The 14,311-nt window shown below is 33.8% G+C and overlaps 1 protein-coding gene across 13 annotated transcripts in view; it reads left to right on the top strand.

Annotated features, from left to right (window-relative positions):
• The window catches only part of LOC129952624 (piezo-type mechanosensitive ion channel component), a 141,134-nt gene extending 127,221 nt beyond the window's left edge, over positions 1 to 13,913 (top strand). For all 13 annotated transcript variants that reach the window (XM_056065344.1, XM_056065353.1, XM_056065349.1 and 10 more), the window contains 12 exons: positions 14 to 149; positions 241 to 521; positions 579 to 683; positions 767 to 901; positions 961 to 1,105; positions 7,839 to 8,212; positions 8,278 to 8,831; positions 8,890 to 9,092; positions 9,148 to 9,202; positions 9,280 to 9,493; positions 12,572 to 12,713; positions 12,780 to 13,913. In XM_056065344.1, the coding sequence (XP_055921319.1) occupies positions 14 to 149; positions 241 to 521; positions 579 to 683; positions 767 to 901; positions 961 to 1,105; positions 7,839 to 8,212; positions 8,278 to 8,831; positions 8,890 to 9,092; positions 9,148 to 9,202; positions 9,280 to 9,493; positions 12,572 to 12,713; positions 12,780 to 12,953 (2,518 nt within the window). In that variant the 3' untranslated portion in view covers positions 12,954 to 13,913. The remainder of the gene's footprint in view (positions 1 to 13; positions 150 to 240; positions 522 to 578; positions 684 to 766; positions 902 to 960; positions 1,106 to 7,838; positions 8,213 to 8,277; positions 8,832 to 8,889; positions 9,093 to 9,147; positions 9,203 to 9,279; positions 9,494 to 12,571; positions 12,714 to 12,779) is intronic.
• The last annotated feature ends 398 nt before the right edge of the window (positions 13,914 to 14,311 follow it).

Below are 14,311 nucleotides of genomic sequence, written 5' to 3'. Positions count from 1 at the left end.
TTTAATCTTCCAGAGCTGGCGAATTCACATATGAAGAGGATTTCGCCACCAGAGACCACCACATCATTATTGAAGCTCTTATATCGGCTTGGTATGCAATTCTTTCGAATACCGATTTAATTTGCTATATTGTTGTTTTCATAAATCAGGTAATATTCTTAATTTAATAAAATAAAAAGTTCCTAAATAAATAAATAAAATACAACATAATTAACATTTTTTTTAAATTAACAAAAACAGGTCATCAACGCTAGCATAATATCACTTCCTTTGCCATTGATGGTTTTCCTCTGGGGTACACTCTCACTACCCCGGCCGACAAAAACGTTTTGGATTACATTGATTGCCTATACGCAATTATTGGTTCTGATTAAATGTATGTGTCAATTGCTTTTGTCAAATAACATATCTAGTCCATTGCCAAACCAACCATTGGCAGCAGTTAACATAATTGGAATCTCATCAAATCAACACTATGCAAATTATGATTTACTTCTTCTGTTGGTGCTATTTTTCCACAGGTATCTACTCAAAAATAATTACAAAATCGCAATAATACTTAAGTGATTTTCTTTTAGATTCGTGTTGAAGTCTCAAGGATTATGGAAATCTGAATACAAAGGAGAAGTAATGCAAGAACATGCTTTAATTTTAAAGGAAGATGCTCAGAGTAAAAACGCTTTGTATGTTATTCAATCAGTTTTCTGCAATTTTTCGCCATTTAATCTTAATTTTGTTATTTTTGTATTTATTTTACAAATCACAGAGCTGATGCAAATGAGGAACAACCTTCGGCCGCCACGCAAACACAAGTTGCTGAAGTTGCATACGAACATAACACTCAAGAATCGAACTCTCTTCAAAACTCAGCAGAGTACATTGCTGGAATTTCTAAACTGACGTGAGCGCTTTTAAAATAATAGTCGAATAAAAATTTAACAAGTTTATTTTATTATTCAGGAAACACAAATATTTGTCATCATATAGGAAATTCTTTATTAATTTAATTAAAAAAACTCGTCTGCCTGCTGATGTTTATGCGCTTATGTTTTTATGTGACTTTATTAACTTTTTCGTTCTGCTGTTTGGATTTACAGCGTTTGGGGTAAGAATTAATATTTTAGATTATCGTATCAAATTGACGGAACAAAATAATAGAAATAGGTACTGTGTATAAAAGTAAAGTTCGTACAAACTTTTATAAGGTTCTTTGTCATCCCTAATTTTTATATGTTATACACTAAACTTATGCATGTACCTTCAATTCATTTAACGTAACCACAAGGTTCATAAATCATTGAAATAAAACCAAAAAATAAAAATTGCACCGATTACAACAACTTCATAGTAGAAGTTAATAAATGGAACGTATAACAAAATAAATATATGAGCAACCTACAAAATTCAACTCGAAATTAAACTGGTACACTATGCATTTATAAGTTTGAATATGATATCTATAACAAAACAAAACCAAATAAGTAATTAATTTGAAGACCTTTTTTTGGTTGACATCTTTTACCTACGAGGCAAAGATTTAACTTACTTCCACTGTCTTGATAAAATTCGACATTATCTCTTATCCCAAGTCTGTGCTGGCTCATTATTCCTTCATTAAATTAAGGTTGCCAACTCCCGACTAAGTCATACATCCCCAAACCATGACCAAGCCAATATTGCAAATTCAATTTTTTTTCTTTCAGCTCTTCGTTGAGCTTGCGCTAAACATGGACCTTACCCCCTAAACAAAAAGATTATATTTGCTTTCGCCAGTAAAAATCATGTTTTGCGGACATTCTTTTTTGCAAATGAGTATCTCTTAATTTTGTTTGCTTTGCTAATAAACGGCTCTTTTCTGGCAACTCGCCTATGGTTTTGGTGGTTCCTCTTGAGAAATTTTGGGTAATAATTCATGGGTTATCCTTGACCTATCGAATAATCAACCTCTCATCCGCATCATTAAAAATTCGTTTACGCTTGTTTTCGTCTTATTCTTAACTGCTCAATCTTCCTTCTAAAATTTTATTACGAATTGCACAATTTACTAACTGTCCAATTTTTAACAAGGTTATACAACAAAGTTTGCGGTTTTGGCCGTTTTGTAGACCGATTTTGAACAAATTTGAATGTTGTTGCAGAGAAATATTAACAATAAGGTCGGATTTAAAAATCGGATATTGTTTGATTTGCAAAGTAACTAAACATTTTTAGAGCCGTTTTACGCAATTAGGTTGTCGGCGTACGCAATTCCTTGAGTTAGACTACTTATTAGATCGCTGGTGAAAGAGCTGAACAAGATCGGCGATTTAAACGCAAAAAAGTAGAAGTTACATTGCAACTTTTAACAGTAAACCACCTACCATTAAGCCATCATAAAGCATATAAAACAGTGGTTTATTTATGCTAAGTCTGGTCAGCTTTATGTCTTCTCTAAGTCAACCAGACAAGCACCCGCACATTCCCTCCACCCGCGCATTCGTTCCACTAGATATTTTAAAAAAGCTTATACGCTGCATGAATAGTGTCATGTCCCACCCTAAAATTGAGCTGAATATCTGATATGATTCTCTTGTCCTAAGCCCACTTGGATAGAGCTCTACTTATAACTTACTCGAATGCATTACTGATACCCGGGAGAAGACTTATAGACCGGAGATTCGCCGGATTGGAACTGTCCTTTCCCTTTTTCGCTAGAGGACGTGCAATAATTGTCAGTGCGTTGTTAAACAGAGTGGCATAAATATCCACTGGTTCCTGACGTAAATGTCGTAGTACAATGTTAGATATACCTGCTGACTTCTTTTTTTTTTTATTGAATCAAAGATGCACTGGAAGTCTAATGTTGAATATATGTAACTGCTGACTTCTTTTTCCTTATTGAGTGAACCTCTAAACCAACAGGGAATTAATCCCATTTTACTCGGCGATGATGGCGTTGACCTATTTAATATATGTCGTTACAAAGTGGTGAAGTAGGGCTCTGTTCATCTAGTACACTTACTGGCAAGCAGTCCCACCGCCTCCGCCTTCTCCTGCGAATCTTCGATAACAAAGAAGTCACCGTTCAAGACGGCTTCTTCTCGCTGTGAGAAGTACATCTCTGTTCTCTGTCGTTTTCTGAAGCTTAATACAAGGAAGGTCGTTCGGATCACTTCTCTAAAAAAAAATTATAAATCTGGGGAAACATACTCGGGTCACTTGATTTAACGGCCTGAATTTTCTTGTCCCAGATAAAATTAATATTTAATCTATAGTTATCTTTTTATTATTATTTCTTTTAAAGTAATTTTGATTACATATTTAACATTAGTTATTTAGCGTACAATCCTTTTAAGGTATTGCCTTGGCCGTCACCTCAGATGGCAAGTAAAATAATATTTTCTAAAACAATTTATAATAATACGTTTAATTTTTTTTTAAGAAACATTTTTTTTTAAGTAAATATTTAGTACATGGGTTGGTTATTTTTTGTTTTTGGTAAACTTTTTTTAAAACTCGTCTGCTATTATTTGGCTCCGTAGCTAGCAGCTTCCTTACAGAATGCAGCAAGCGGTTTCTTTCACATCCATTTAAAATATTTGTTGTTCTCTATAATGTTATTTTCGAGCTGTCGAAAAAACCCTTCTTATCTCACTGAGAATCGGGCATATTGCTATCAAATGGAATACATCCTCTCGTGATCCAAGGTTACATAAAGTGCAAAATACAGAAAGATCATCCCTGTGTGGTTTGAAATTCAAGTTAATCAGTTCTCCTCTTGCTCTAAAAATGGTTGATATGTTGAAGGTACTATTTTCATCCCTAAAATAATTGGATTCATTTAAGTCGTAATTAAGTGTGCAGTAATATCGTCTATAAAGAGATGATTGCGCTCGCTCTTTAAACTCCTCACTCAGTTTCTCATCCAGTCTCCTTATGAAAACATACATATTCTCTATCCAAGCAGGTTGTATCTTCTTGCCAAAAGTTGCCACTTTTTGTAAAACAAAGATTTGGAAGAGATAGCATGCGTTACAACAAGCCTAGTCACACGGTCAGATGGCTGCGACATTACTTTCGTTATATAATCAAAGTGAAGCCTCAAGGTTGCAGTAAATAATAGCGACAATCCCGTTTCTAATAAAAGCATATAGTTTGGACCGTTAGAAGGGAGTTTGAACAATCTCTTGAGAAAAAATCTAAATAATTTTTCAACTTCTTCACTTTATTCGTAACCCCAAACCTGAGCAGCGTAAAACATGACTTGTTTAGAAGTCGAATCAAAAAGTTTTTACTTTGCACTTAAACTGAGTGTACTCGAATTAATGCAGGATTTCCATGTAGAGTTCAGTGCTTTTATAGCTAGCTGAAGGTTGTTGGAAAAATGACTTTTCAGAGATAAATTTGATGATATTTTCATGCCAAGATATTCGTACTCCTTGACGATTTCAATATCTTCACCACTTTTTATTTTGGGCATACCTTCCACCGGCCTTTCGAAATATCATTATTTTGGACTTACTTAAAATTCACCGTGAGATTCCATTTTGCGCAGTATTCTTCAAGGTCCAAAATCATGCGACTTAGTCCTTGAGTCGTCTCCGATAAAAGAACAATATATTCAGCATACATGAGCACTCTAATTCTCCTTCCAGCCCACAAAATTCCACCGCAAAGCACATCATTCAGGTCGTCAAGAAATAGAATTTACAAAAGACTACTTAGAACACACTCCTGTTTTACTCCCATGTTTGTTGGAAACCATTCCAAACTGCTGATTGTGTATCCGCGTACAAGAGTTTTAGAATATTTAGCATCTTTGTATTGCCCTCAATGACAATTTGTAAATTTGACCTTCTATTGATAGAATCAAAAGCTGCTTTAAAATCGACGTAAAAAGCATACAGTTTCTTATGTTGATCCTGGAACGATTGCGCAATATTCATTAGAGTGAAAATCTGGTCGATTGTTGACTGGTTTTGATTTTTTGATTTTTGATAAACAAGTATTTTTCATTTGAGCTGAAACATAAGTTGTGAATCTATAGTTATCTCTGATCAATCTGTTTATGTTTTTGAGATACACCTCACACCTCCAATGTCCTAATATCCAGATCGTTTGGGTCAGTAAGGTTAGGTTAGGTTAGGTTAACGTGGCTGCGGATTTAGAATCCACACACTTAGGCCAAGAGAAAGGCCCGTTGTGATACCACATGAATCTAGAGAATTACTTCTAACTAGTCGAACCATTTTGAGCTTTTTATAAAGCGAAGAAGATATTTGATATCCTTTTTAGCTAGTTCACTGGGATTATCAAAAGAGTAGTCCCCCAGATGAAGTTTGCGTCTGAGTGAAAGAGCAGGGCAAGTGCATAAGAGATGAGAGATTGTTTCCTCTTCTTCTTCGTCCATGCAGCTCCTACAGAAATCATTTGAGGCTACGCCAAGTCGTATTGCGTGTCTGCCTATAAGACAGTGTCCTGTAAGGACACCTATTAGGGAGCTAATATGAAGTCTGTTTTGAGATAACAAGTCTTTAGAGAGCTTTAGGTCCAGTGAAGGCCATATGAGTTTTGTGGCTGCGCATGTTGGTAAGTTGTGCCACCTAAAATTTGCTATCGCAAAAGCTGTTTCTTTTAGCATAAGTTTACGTGTAGCTATCGGTATTCCTATCTTCTCCCTTTCAGGTGAAATAGGTATGACGGTTCCATTTTTAGCGATTTCATCGGCTCTACAATTACCTGTGATGTCTCTGTTGCCCGGCACCCAACAGAGGTGAATGTTAAATTGCTGCGCCATCTCCATAAGAGACGATTGACAATCGAGGGCCTTCAAAGATTTGGTCGAGACACCGTCAAAGGATTTGATAGCAGCTTGACTGTCAGAGAAGATGCGGATATCAGAAGTTGATATCACGTTTTCTCTTAGCCAGGAGAGAATCTCTTTGATCGCTAAAATTTCCTCTTGAAAGACGCTACAATGATTAGGGAGGCGGAATGAGATGCTTAGATTAAGCTTTTCTGAGTACACACCACTACCAACTCCCTCATTTGTCTTGGACCAATCTGTATATAAATGAATACTTTTGTTATCCAGGAGTTTTTTGTCTTCACATTTATCTCTGGATGGAATGGATACCTAGAAGTTTTTTCCAAATAGGGGTTTAGGTATAGTGTAGTCTATGTACTTTGGTATAGAACCAAAGAGGTTCAAAATGATGGAGTGCCCCACATTGTTGTTGGTCCATTGAGATGAGGCGTCGAGTCTTATCGCTGTACTCGCTGCCACTTGTTTACTGAAGATGTGGAGGGGTGTCAGATGGAGGAGAGTGTCTAACGCTGCTGAGGGTGTGGTTCTCAATGCCCCGCTTATACAGAGACATGCAGTGCGCTGAACTCTGCTGAGTATGTCGCAGTATGTGACTTTCTCCAGTGCAGTCCACCATACTGCAACCCCGTACATAAGTATTGGTCGGATGACCGATGTGTATAGCCAGTAGGTTATGCGAGGTTGAAAACCCCATTTGCTTCCTATAGCTTTCTTGCAAAGGAAAAGAGCTGCTGTAGCTTTTTTAACTCTTTCCTGTATATTAGATTTCCAACTTAATTTTTTGTCTAATATCAGACCAAGGTATTTGGCTTCATTGGTAAAAATTAGTGGTATACCTTTTATTGAAGTAGGTACAATTACTTGGATCTTGTATTTCCGTGTGAAAAGGACGAGATCTGTTTTTTGAGGATTAATACTAAGTCCGTAGTGATCAGCCCATCTAGTGAGCATTTTGAGTGCATTTTGGAGGAGGTCTCTCAGTGTATTAGGATGTTCCCCTGTGACGGCGATAGCAACATCATCGGCATTCGCAACCGCTCTGTAGGCTTCCCTCTCAAGGGATATTAGTAGTTCGTTAACCAGTATGTTCCACAGGAGAGGGGACAGAACACCACTTTGCGGAGTGCCTTTACTGACAGAACTTTTTGTGCAAAAATCTCCCAAACTAGAGTTGATGATCCTGCTTTTTAGCATGAGATTAATCAACTCACAGATTGAGTATTCGACGTTCTTACCAGAGTGTGCAAGGCTGTTTCTACCGATTTCCCTTTGCAGTAAGCATGCTGAGACATTGATAGTCTCTTCTCAATGTTGTTACGTATATGGATATCGATCAATCGTTCCAGAGTTTTGAGAATGAAAAATGATAGGCTAATAGGTCTTAGGTCCTTAGGGTTGACATGCGAGCATTTGCCCGCCTTGGGAATGAAAACTACCTTTACATCTCTCCAGCGCTGAGGTATATAGACCAGATTTGGGTCAATAAACTTCCGGTACAATATAATACATTTCTTCTAATAAATAGTGTATGTAAGAAGTTTAGTTTGTTTAACTGTATGTACAAAATGAATTGATTAAATAATAGAAACAAAAACAATACAAGAAATGGCATTAAATTATATTCTTCAATTTGAACAGAAATAAAGTTTATCTCATTTTTATTATTAACATTTTATGTGAATGACGCTCATATCGGTAATATTTTTAATGAATAAAATATTAAAGAAACATTTTTAATTTAAAAATAAATATTTATATTTGCTAAACAATTTTTTGATCAATACAAAAAACAAACTTAATTAAAATATTTAAAAGTTAAGTTGTAAACAAGTGCAATAATAATATTATCATAATCAATCATATAACTCAATAACCACTAACAAAAACAGTTAAAAGTGATTCTCTTTTCGAAACAACAACATAAACTAATAATATTTACCTTTTTGAATTAACTGAAAATATGAAATTATATTATAATATATTATAACCATTATATTTGGACTCAATATTTTGTTTTGATTTGTAATTTCAGTCTCAACAAGGCGAAGGTGGTGTGCAAACTTATTTAGTGGAAAACAAAGTGCCTATACCATTCCTAATTATGTTGCTCGTTCAATTTATTTTAATTGTCATCGACCGAGCACTTTATTTACGAAAAGCTTTAGTTCATAAAATAGTTTTTCATTTCTTTTCCGTTATTGGCATACACATATGGATGTTTTTCGTAATTCCAGCAGTTACTGAACGCCAATTTTACTCTTTAGCGCCTCCAATAATATTCTATATTATCAAATGTTTCTACCTATTACTATCATCATTCCAAATAAAATGTGGATATCCAAAGCGAATTTTAGGCAATTTCCTTACCAAAGGATTTACTTTGGTGAATATGATTTCGTTCAAATTGTGAGTATTTACTTGTTGAAATTAATGTGTACATAATTTAATGTTTTTAATATATTTTTGTGTAGTTATATGCAAGTTCCATTTTTGTTTGAGCTAAGAACGATTCTGGACTGGGTTTGCACGGATACAACAATGACTCTCTTCGACTGGCTTAAAATGGAGGACATTTTTTCAGAAATCTATTTTATTAAATGCGGCAGACAAATGGAGACAGATTTCCCAGCAATGCGAGCACAGAAAAAGGCTATGATTTCGAAGATAACTTTAGGTGGAACAATAATTTTGCTTATTGTAGTTTCCATTTGGGGTCCTCTTTGTTTGTTTGCACTGGGTAATGCTGTAGGTCAATCAAATGTACCCTATGAAGTATCGGCTTTTATTCGTATCGGACCCTATGACCCAATCTACGAAACGAGCAATAGGGAGAGTATATATCCTTTCAATAGTTCAATGTTCATGAATTTAACAAACGCCTATAAAACAAGCAAACCTGCATTAACGTTTTTGAGTAATTACGATGAAGGTGATATTGCAGCGATAATACTAAAATCGAATTCTCCATCGCTGTGGGCAATAGCCCCTCCAGACAAAGATCGATTATTAGACGATTTAATTAAAAGTAAGAAGCTTAGTATTGATTTAATTTTATGCGAGTATCATAATTTTTCTTATTTTAGATAAATCTCTAACGTGCCGTTTCACATACTCATTTACCCGTACACCCCCTAATAAGGGGGCTATAGGAACGGTTTCTGATGAAATAACCTATGAATTAGATACTAATTTCTCTGGACGTGATGCTATGATAGCAATGCTTCAGGGCACCTCCACACAAAGCAGTACGGTCATTTTACCGAACATACTACCCAAGTTTATAAAGGTTTGTCCTTAAATGAAAATATTGATTGCCATTTAAAAGGAATTCATACTTCCAGGTGCATAATTCGGGAGACCTTAATGTCGTCAATCAACTTATGACAGGTGATAAAGGTAAATATTCAATAATTTTCTGTTTGCTGTAAACATTTCTAAGTAAACAAACACTAATAACCATAATTCTTTTTTAGTTACTTCAGCATACCGTTCGTTAGAAATAAAATTACACACCAACAATGACTCTTCGAAAGGAGTATGGTGGGAGATACAAGAATCATGCGATGACAGCTTCTACATGAATACCTTAAGGCTGCTGCCATATTCGAATTGTGACTCTGGTGTTGTTATGTATACATTCAACGATAAAAAGTTTCCATCAACCTTCAGTTTTCTGACAGCCGGAGGGTAAATATATTTTTTTTAATTATTTATTCGTACTTAAATTAAATGAAAAACGTGAAAAGAATACCAACTTTAAACTATCAACTAGAATTTAGACTATCATAAATGGGTCTTACAACAAGTCCAAAATTTATAACTAAGTTTGCAAAGAGAGTGGAGTGGAAAGTGAACAAAAGCGAAGCAGTGAAAATCATTTCCACACGACGTATTCGTTTTGACAGAAACGTGACTTAATTCAAGCTTTCCGACACAGAACTTTTCAGCCAAGAGTTCGAAGTTTACACAAACGATCGTCATGTTGTTAATGCAAAGGATGTAGGTAGAGGTGTTCTTATAGCGGTAAAAAATACATATTTCTCTTCTTCTGTATCTTTTTCATTTGAATTATCAATTGAACTGGTATGTGTATAGATAATGATTCAGATTAAGACTATTTTCATTTTAAATGTCTACATTCCTGCAAAAAGTTTGCAGTCTGTTTATAGCGATATCTCCTTGGCATTAGATTATCTTATAAATTTGTCCAGCTCTGACTACAATATTTTACTTCTAGGTGATTTTAATTTACCACACATTGACTAGATTCCATCCGAAGACGAATCCTGCCTTGAAGCCTCTCTTTCTTCACAAATAGAACTATTTATTCTCGATAAAGTCCTTCTTACTGAGTTACAGCAAACAAGCTGTATTAAAAACTCAAAAAATCGCATTCTCGATTTAGTATCTAGATCAGGAATTACTAATATTAATAAATAACTCCCACCCCCCCCTTGGAAATTTTTCTTGACTTAAGTAATCTACTTACTGAACACAGTAATTCATTTGCTTATATAATTTTGACTTCAGATGAGCTAATTTTCAGTTGTTGTCCGAAAATTTAACCATTTCTGGAATTGCTGATACTTAAGCATTTTCTAATATTGACGAAGCAGTTTCAATTTTGTATAAGATCCTTAATTATTGTTTAGAAAAAAATCTACCTTTTAACAAATCAAGAAATAGTAACTTTAACCACCATTCTTAAATAAATGTAAGTCTCTTTCTAATTTTGTATGCGCTTGTTATGTTACTGATATGGGCACCTCTTTGAAAGAAAATATTAAACAATTTTGGAATTTGGTAAACTCAAAGAAAAAATCAGATAACTTCACTTACAAGAACCTTTCATTAGATAAAACTGTTGACATCTGTAAAGTTTAGCAACAAATTTCCGTGAGTTCTTTGTTAATAGCACTGAAGAAGTTGATGAAATATATTTTCATAATCTTCACTCCTTTTCGCAAACTAGCTGTAGTCACATACCTGTGCTAGAGTACGGTCCTTCATCTTTTATCTGCGTAAAATGATGACTGCTCAGCCGGTCCCGATAGTATTCCCCCCATAGTACTAAAAAAGAGTAGAAATGCTTTAGTTGAACCCCTAACGTTCTTATTCAAACTTTCTCTAAAAACGCAAATTTCCCAGCTTATGGAAGAAGTCATTTCTAACACCAATTTTCAAGAAAGGTAACAAGTCGGATATAAACAGGCCCATTGCAAAGTTTTCTTGCATTCCTCAAGTGTTTGAACAAGTTGTTTGTGAAAGTGTAGCATTTTTTTTAGTAGTGAAAATATCATTTGCGAACAGCAACATGGTTAACCGTTACTAATCTCCTCACATTCTCAAACATATGTTTAACGCTTTAGAACAAGGTTATGAAGTTGATTGTGTATACACTGACTTTTCTAAAGTGAACTTCTCATTTTTGTTGACGACATGAAGATTTTTAAAACAATAAAGTAAATGATCGTATTCTTTTACAAGCCGACATTGATAGTTTCACATTTTGGTGTGGGAAAAATAGCCTCTCACTCAACCCTTTAAAATGCCAGACGATAACTTTTACTAAAAAACTTATCAGTAGCGTATTTGACTATTGTATATCACAGCAAAAACTCTGTCGTGTCTCCACATTTAAATATTTAGGTGTTCATTTCTGTTCCAACTTAGAATTTACACATCACATTAATTTTATTGTTAATAAAGCAAGTTCTATGCTTGGTTCCCTATGTTACTCTTTCTTTGTATAATTGCCATGGTCGTCCTCATCTTGAATATGCTTCGGTTTCGCAGTTATGGACTTCTATTCATAGAAAACGTATTGAATCAATTCAACATAATTTTATTCGCTTTGCCCTAAAGGGTCTTCCTTGGGATGGTCCTTATGATCTGCCTCGTATTCTACTTCTTCAAACGCAATCTCTCCATCAAATGCCTGATTATTATTATAGGTTCTTAAAGATTGTTGAAAAAGTGTCTGTATCTTCCTGCTTTTGCACATTTAATCGGTTGTTAGCCACATTTTCTTTTTATGAAAACCAAATAGTTCGTGACTTTTTGGCTAGATGCATAATCGAACGGGATCCACTTTTTCGCATATTTCAGTCGATTTTTAATGCACCTCGAACCGGTATGTATTAGTGGCCAATTGACATCAGTAAAATGTGAAATTTAAAATGTGCTGTGTTATATCGCTTATAATTCGAACATATCGCTCCACATTGACTGTAAGTATTTTCATATTGGTATCTTGGAAGAAATAAGGACCAATGAAACCTTTCGAGCAGAGAGTATAACGAACAAACATTTTGTCTGTTTTTTTAATCCTTTTGTGCATAATTTTATAGTGGGAAAATTGTTGTTTATTGTCTGTCCCAAGAAGAAAAAATTGCAGTAGCAATATTTTCGAAATTCTTTACGACATCAGTAACGCCTCCACTCGCTTCAACTGTATTTACAATGTTGCTAATTGCTTGAGTCGGTCGATTATAATAAAATAACCAATTGTGTGCGCGAAACTAGTAATCCATAATCGTAAATGGCAAATACTAAATTAATATTATTAAACTGCAAACCAACTTTAAACCACGAAAGGAATGACCCTTTATACCGCTCAATACTCAATATTGACTTATCACTTTAGATTTTTGATAACCAAAACAAATAGAAAAATCTGTGATCACTATTTTCTTTAAAAGATTTCAAATAACCATTTTGTTCTATTAATATGGTTCAAAACATTTTCTTTTTGTTTCATCATAGAATCATTGGACTCTACACTACTTTTGTATTATTGGCGTCAAGAGTACTCAAATCATCTATCGCCGGACAAAGTAGAAGAATAATGTACGAAGATCTTCCATACGTTGACAGAGTTCTCCAATTGTGCCTTGATATTTATTTGGTATGTTTTATGAACAAAAAAGTCATATAAATTTGTTAAAACTTGTTTATTTTCCATATAAAAAAGGTAAGAGAAGCCTTGGAGCTTGCTCTCGAAGAAGATTTATTCGCCAAACTACTATTCCTTTATCGTTCACCGGAAACAATGATTAAATGGACGCGGCCTAAAGAAGATACCAACGACGATGAAACAGATACCGAAAGTGTCCGAAGTAGAAATAGTCATCGACGAATGGACTAAATCGAAAATAACTCCGAAAAAAAGTTATTCTTCAAGTAACAAGAAAATGGTAGCTATAAAATAAAATTCGATACCAAAACTCAAGTTCAGGGATTCTTAGCATTTTTAGTTATTTTTTTTTTTAAATTAAATGTTGCGCTCTATTATAAAGTTTATATTTTTTTAATATACTTAGCAGATAATTTAATTTTGTGACTCTCAAGCTAAAGTCAGTTATGTGTACCTTTGAAAACATAAATATATTTATGTATGTATTTACATTTTAATAATTGTGTATATTTATTAAAAACATACTTACCGAAAACTGTTTAATACTAAGAGTTTCTTTAATTTATTTAAACAAAATAATAATAATATATAATAACATCACAACTGGTTGTATAGATCTTATATTAAGTATGCGTATATACTGAGTGCTACATCATTTAAGTTAATTAAGTCTCAAAAATATTATATCAATATTAATCTCTCAAAAGGTTCTTGTAGATTTTAAAAATCTGCCTTCATTTATTTAGGCATTTCTTTTTTACCCGAGAATGTCCTTAAAAGTGAAAAACAATTAAATAAAATCAGGTATATTTTATTATGTGCAATATCCCGCTTTTACCGTCCGGTATTTTTTTATCAGACATATTTATGTAATGATTATATTTATAGTTCTTGGATTCTATTCTTGTATTTATTTGCATTAAAAAAAAATAAATTAAAATATATTTTGCCAGTGTAAAGGAATACATCATAACAATTGCTTCTTAAAAAAAATATAAGTTATAAGTTTGGAATAATAAAATATCTTCTTTCGTTGCTTCTTTGGTTACGAAACATCATCATTTTTTAAAACTAATAATTGCTGTAGATTAATATTTGAAGAACGAAATATACAGATATGGACATTAAAATAGAAACACCAAACAAAGTTTTAAAAATTGTATTTTTTATTAACTTAAAAAGGTTTTTTTTTTGTCAAAAAACTTAAATTACCCATTATGAGTAAAAAAATTATAAAATAAAATATTTTAAATTTATTAATATATAAAAAAGGAACAAACTTCCATACGCTGATTTTTTGGTTCTTAAAATACTTTTGAGTAGATTTGAATGTGTGCTAAGGGTCGTTGTCCTGCTGTAGAACACACTTGAGAGGCAAGTTTTCGGCCGCATAAGGCAGCACCGTATCCTTTATGATATTCAACTTCATATTTCGATTAATTTTACCCTCAATCAAATGTATTGGTCCAACGCCATGTCAAGAAAATTATCCCCGAAGTATGACCGTTTTCTGGATGAATTTGGGATTCAGTTCTTTCAAATTAAACCTTCTAACAGTTTTTCTGCCATCACTTCCGAACATATATATC

Source organism: Eupeodes corollae, chromosome 3 (genome assembly GCF_945859685.1).
Source record: "Eupeodes corollae chromosome 3, idEupCoro1.1, whole genome shotgun sequence".
In the NCBI taxonomy this organism is placed as follows: Eukaryota; Metazoa; Arthropoda; class Insecta; order Diptera; family Syrphidae; genus Eupeodes; species Eupeodes corollae.
Note: the sequence above shows the minus strand (reverse complement) of the source record. Positions and strands in the feature narration are given on the sequence as shown.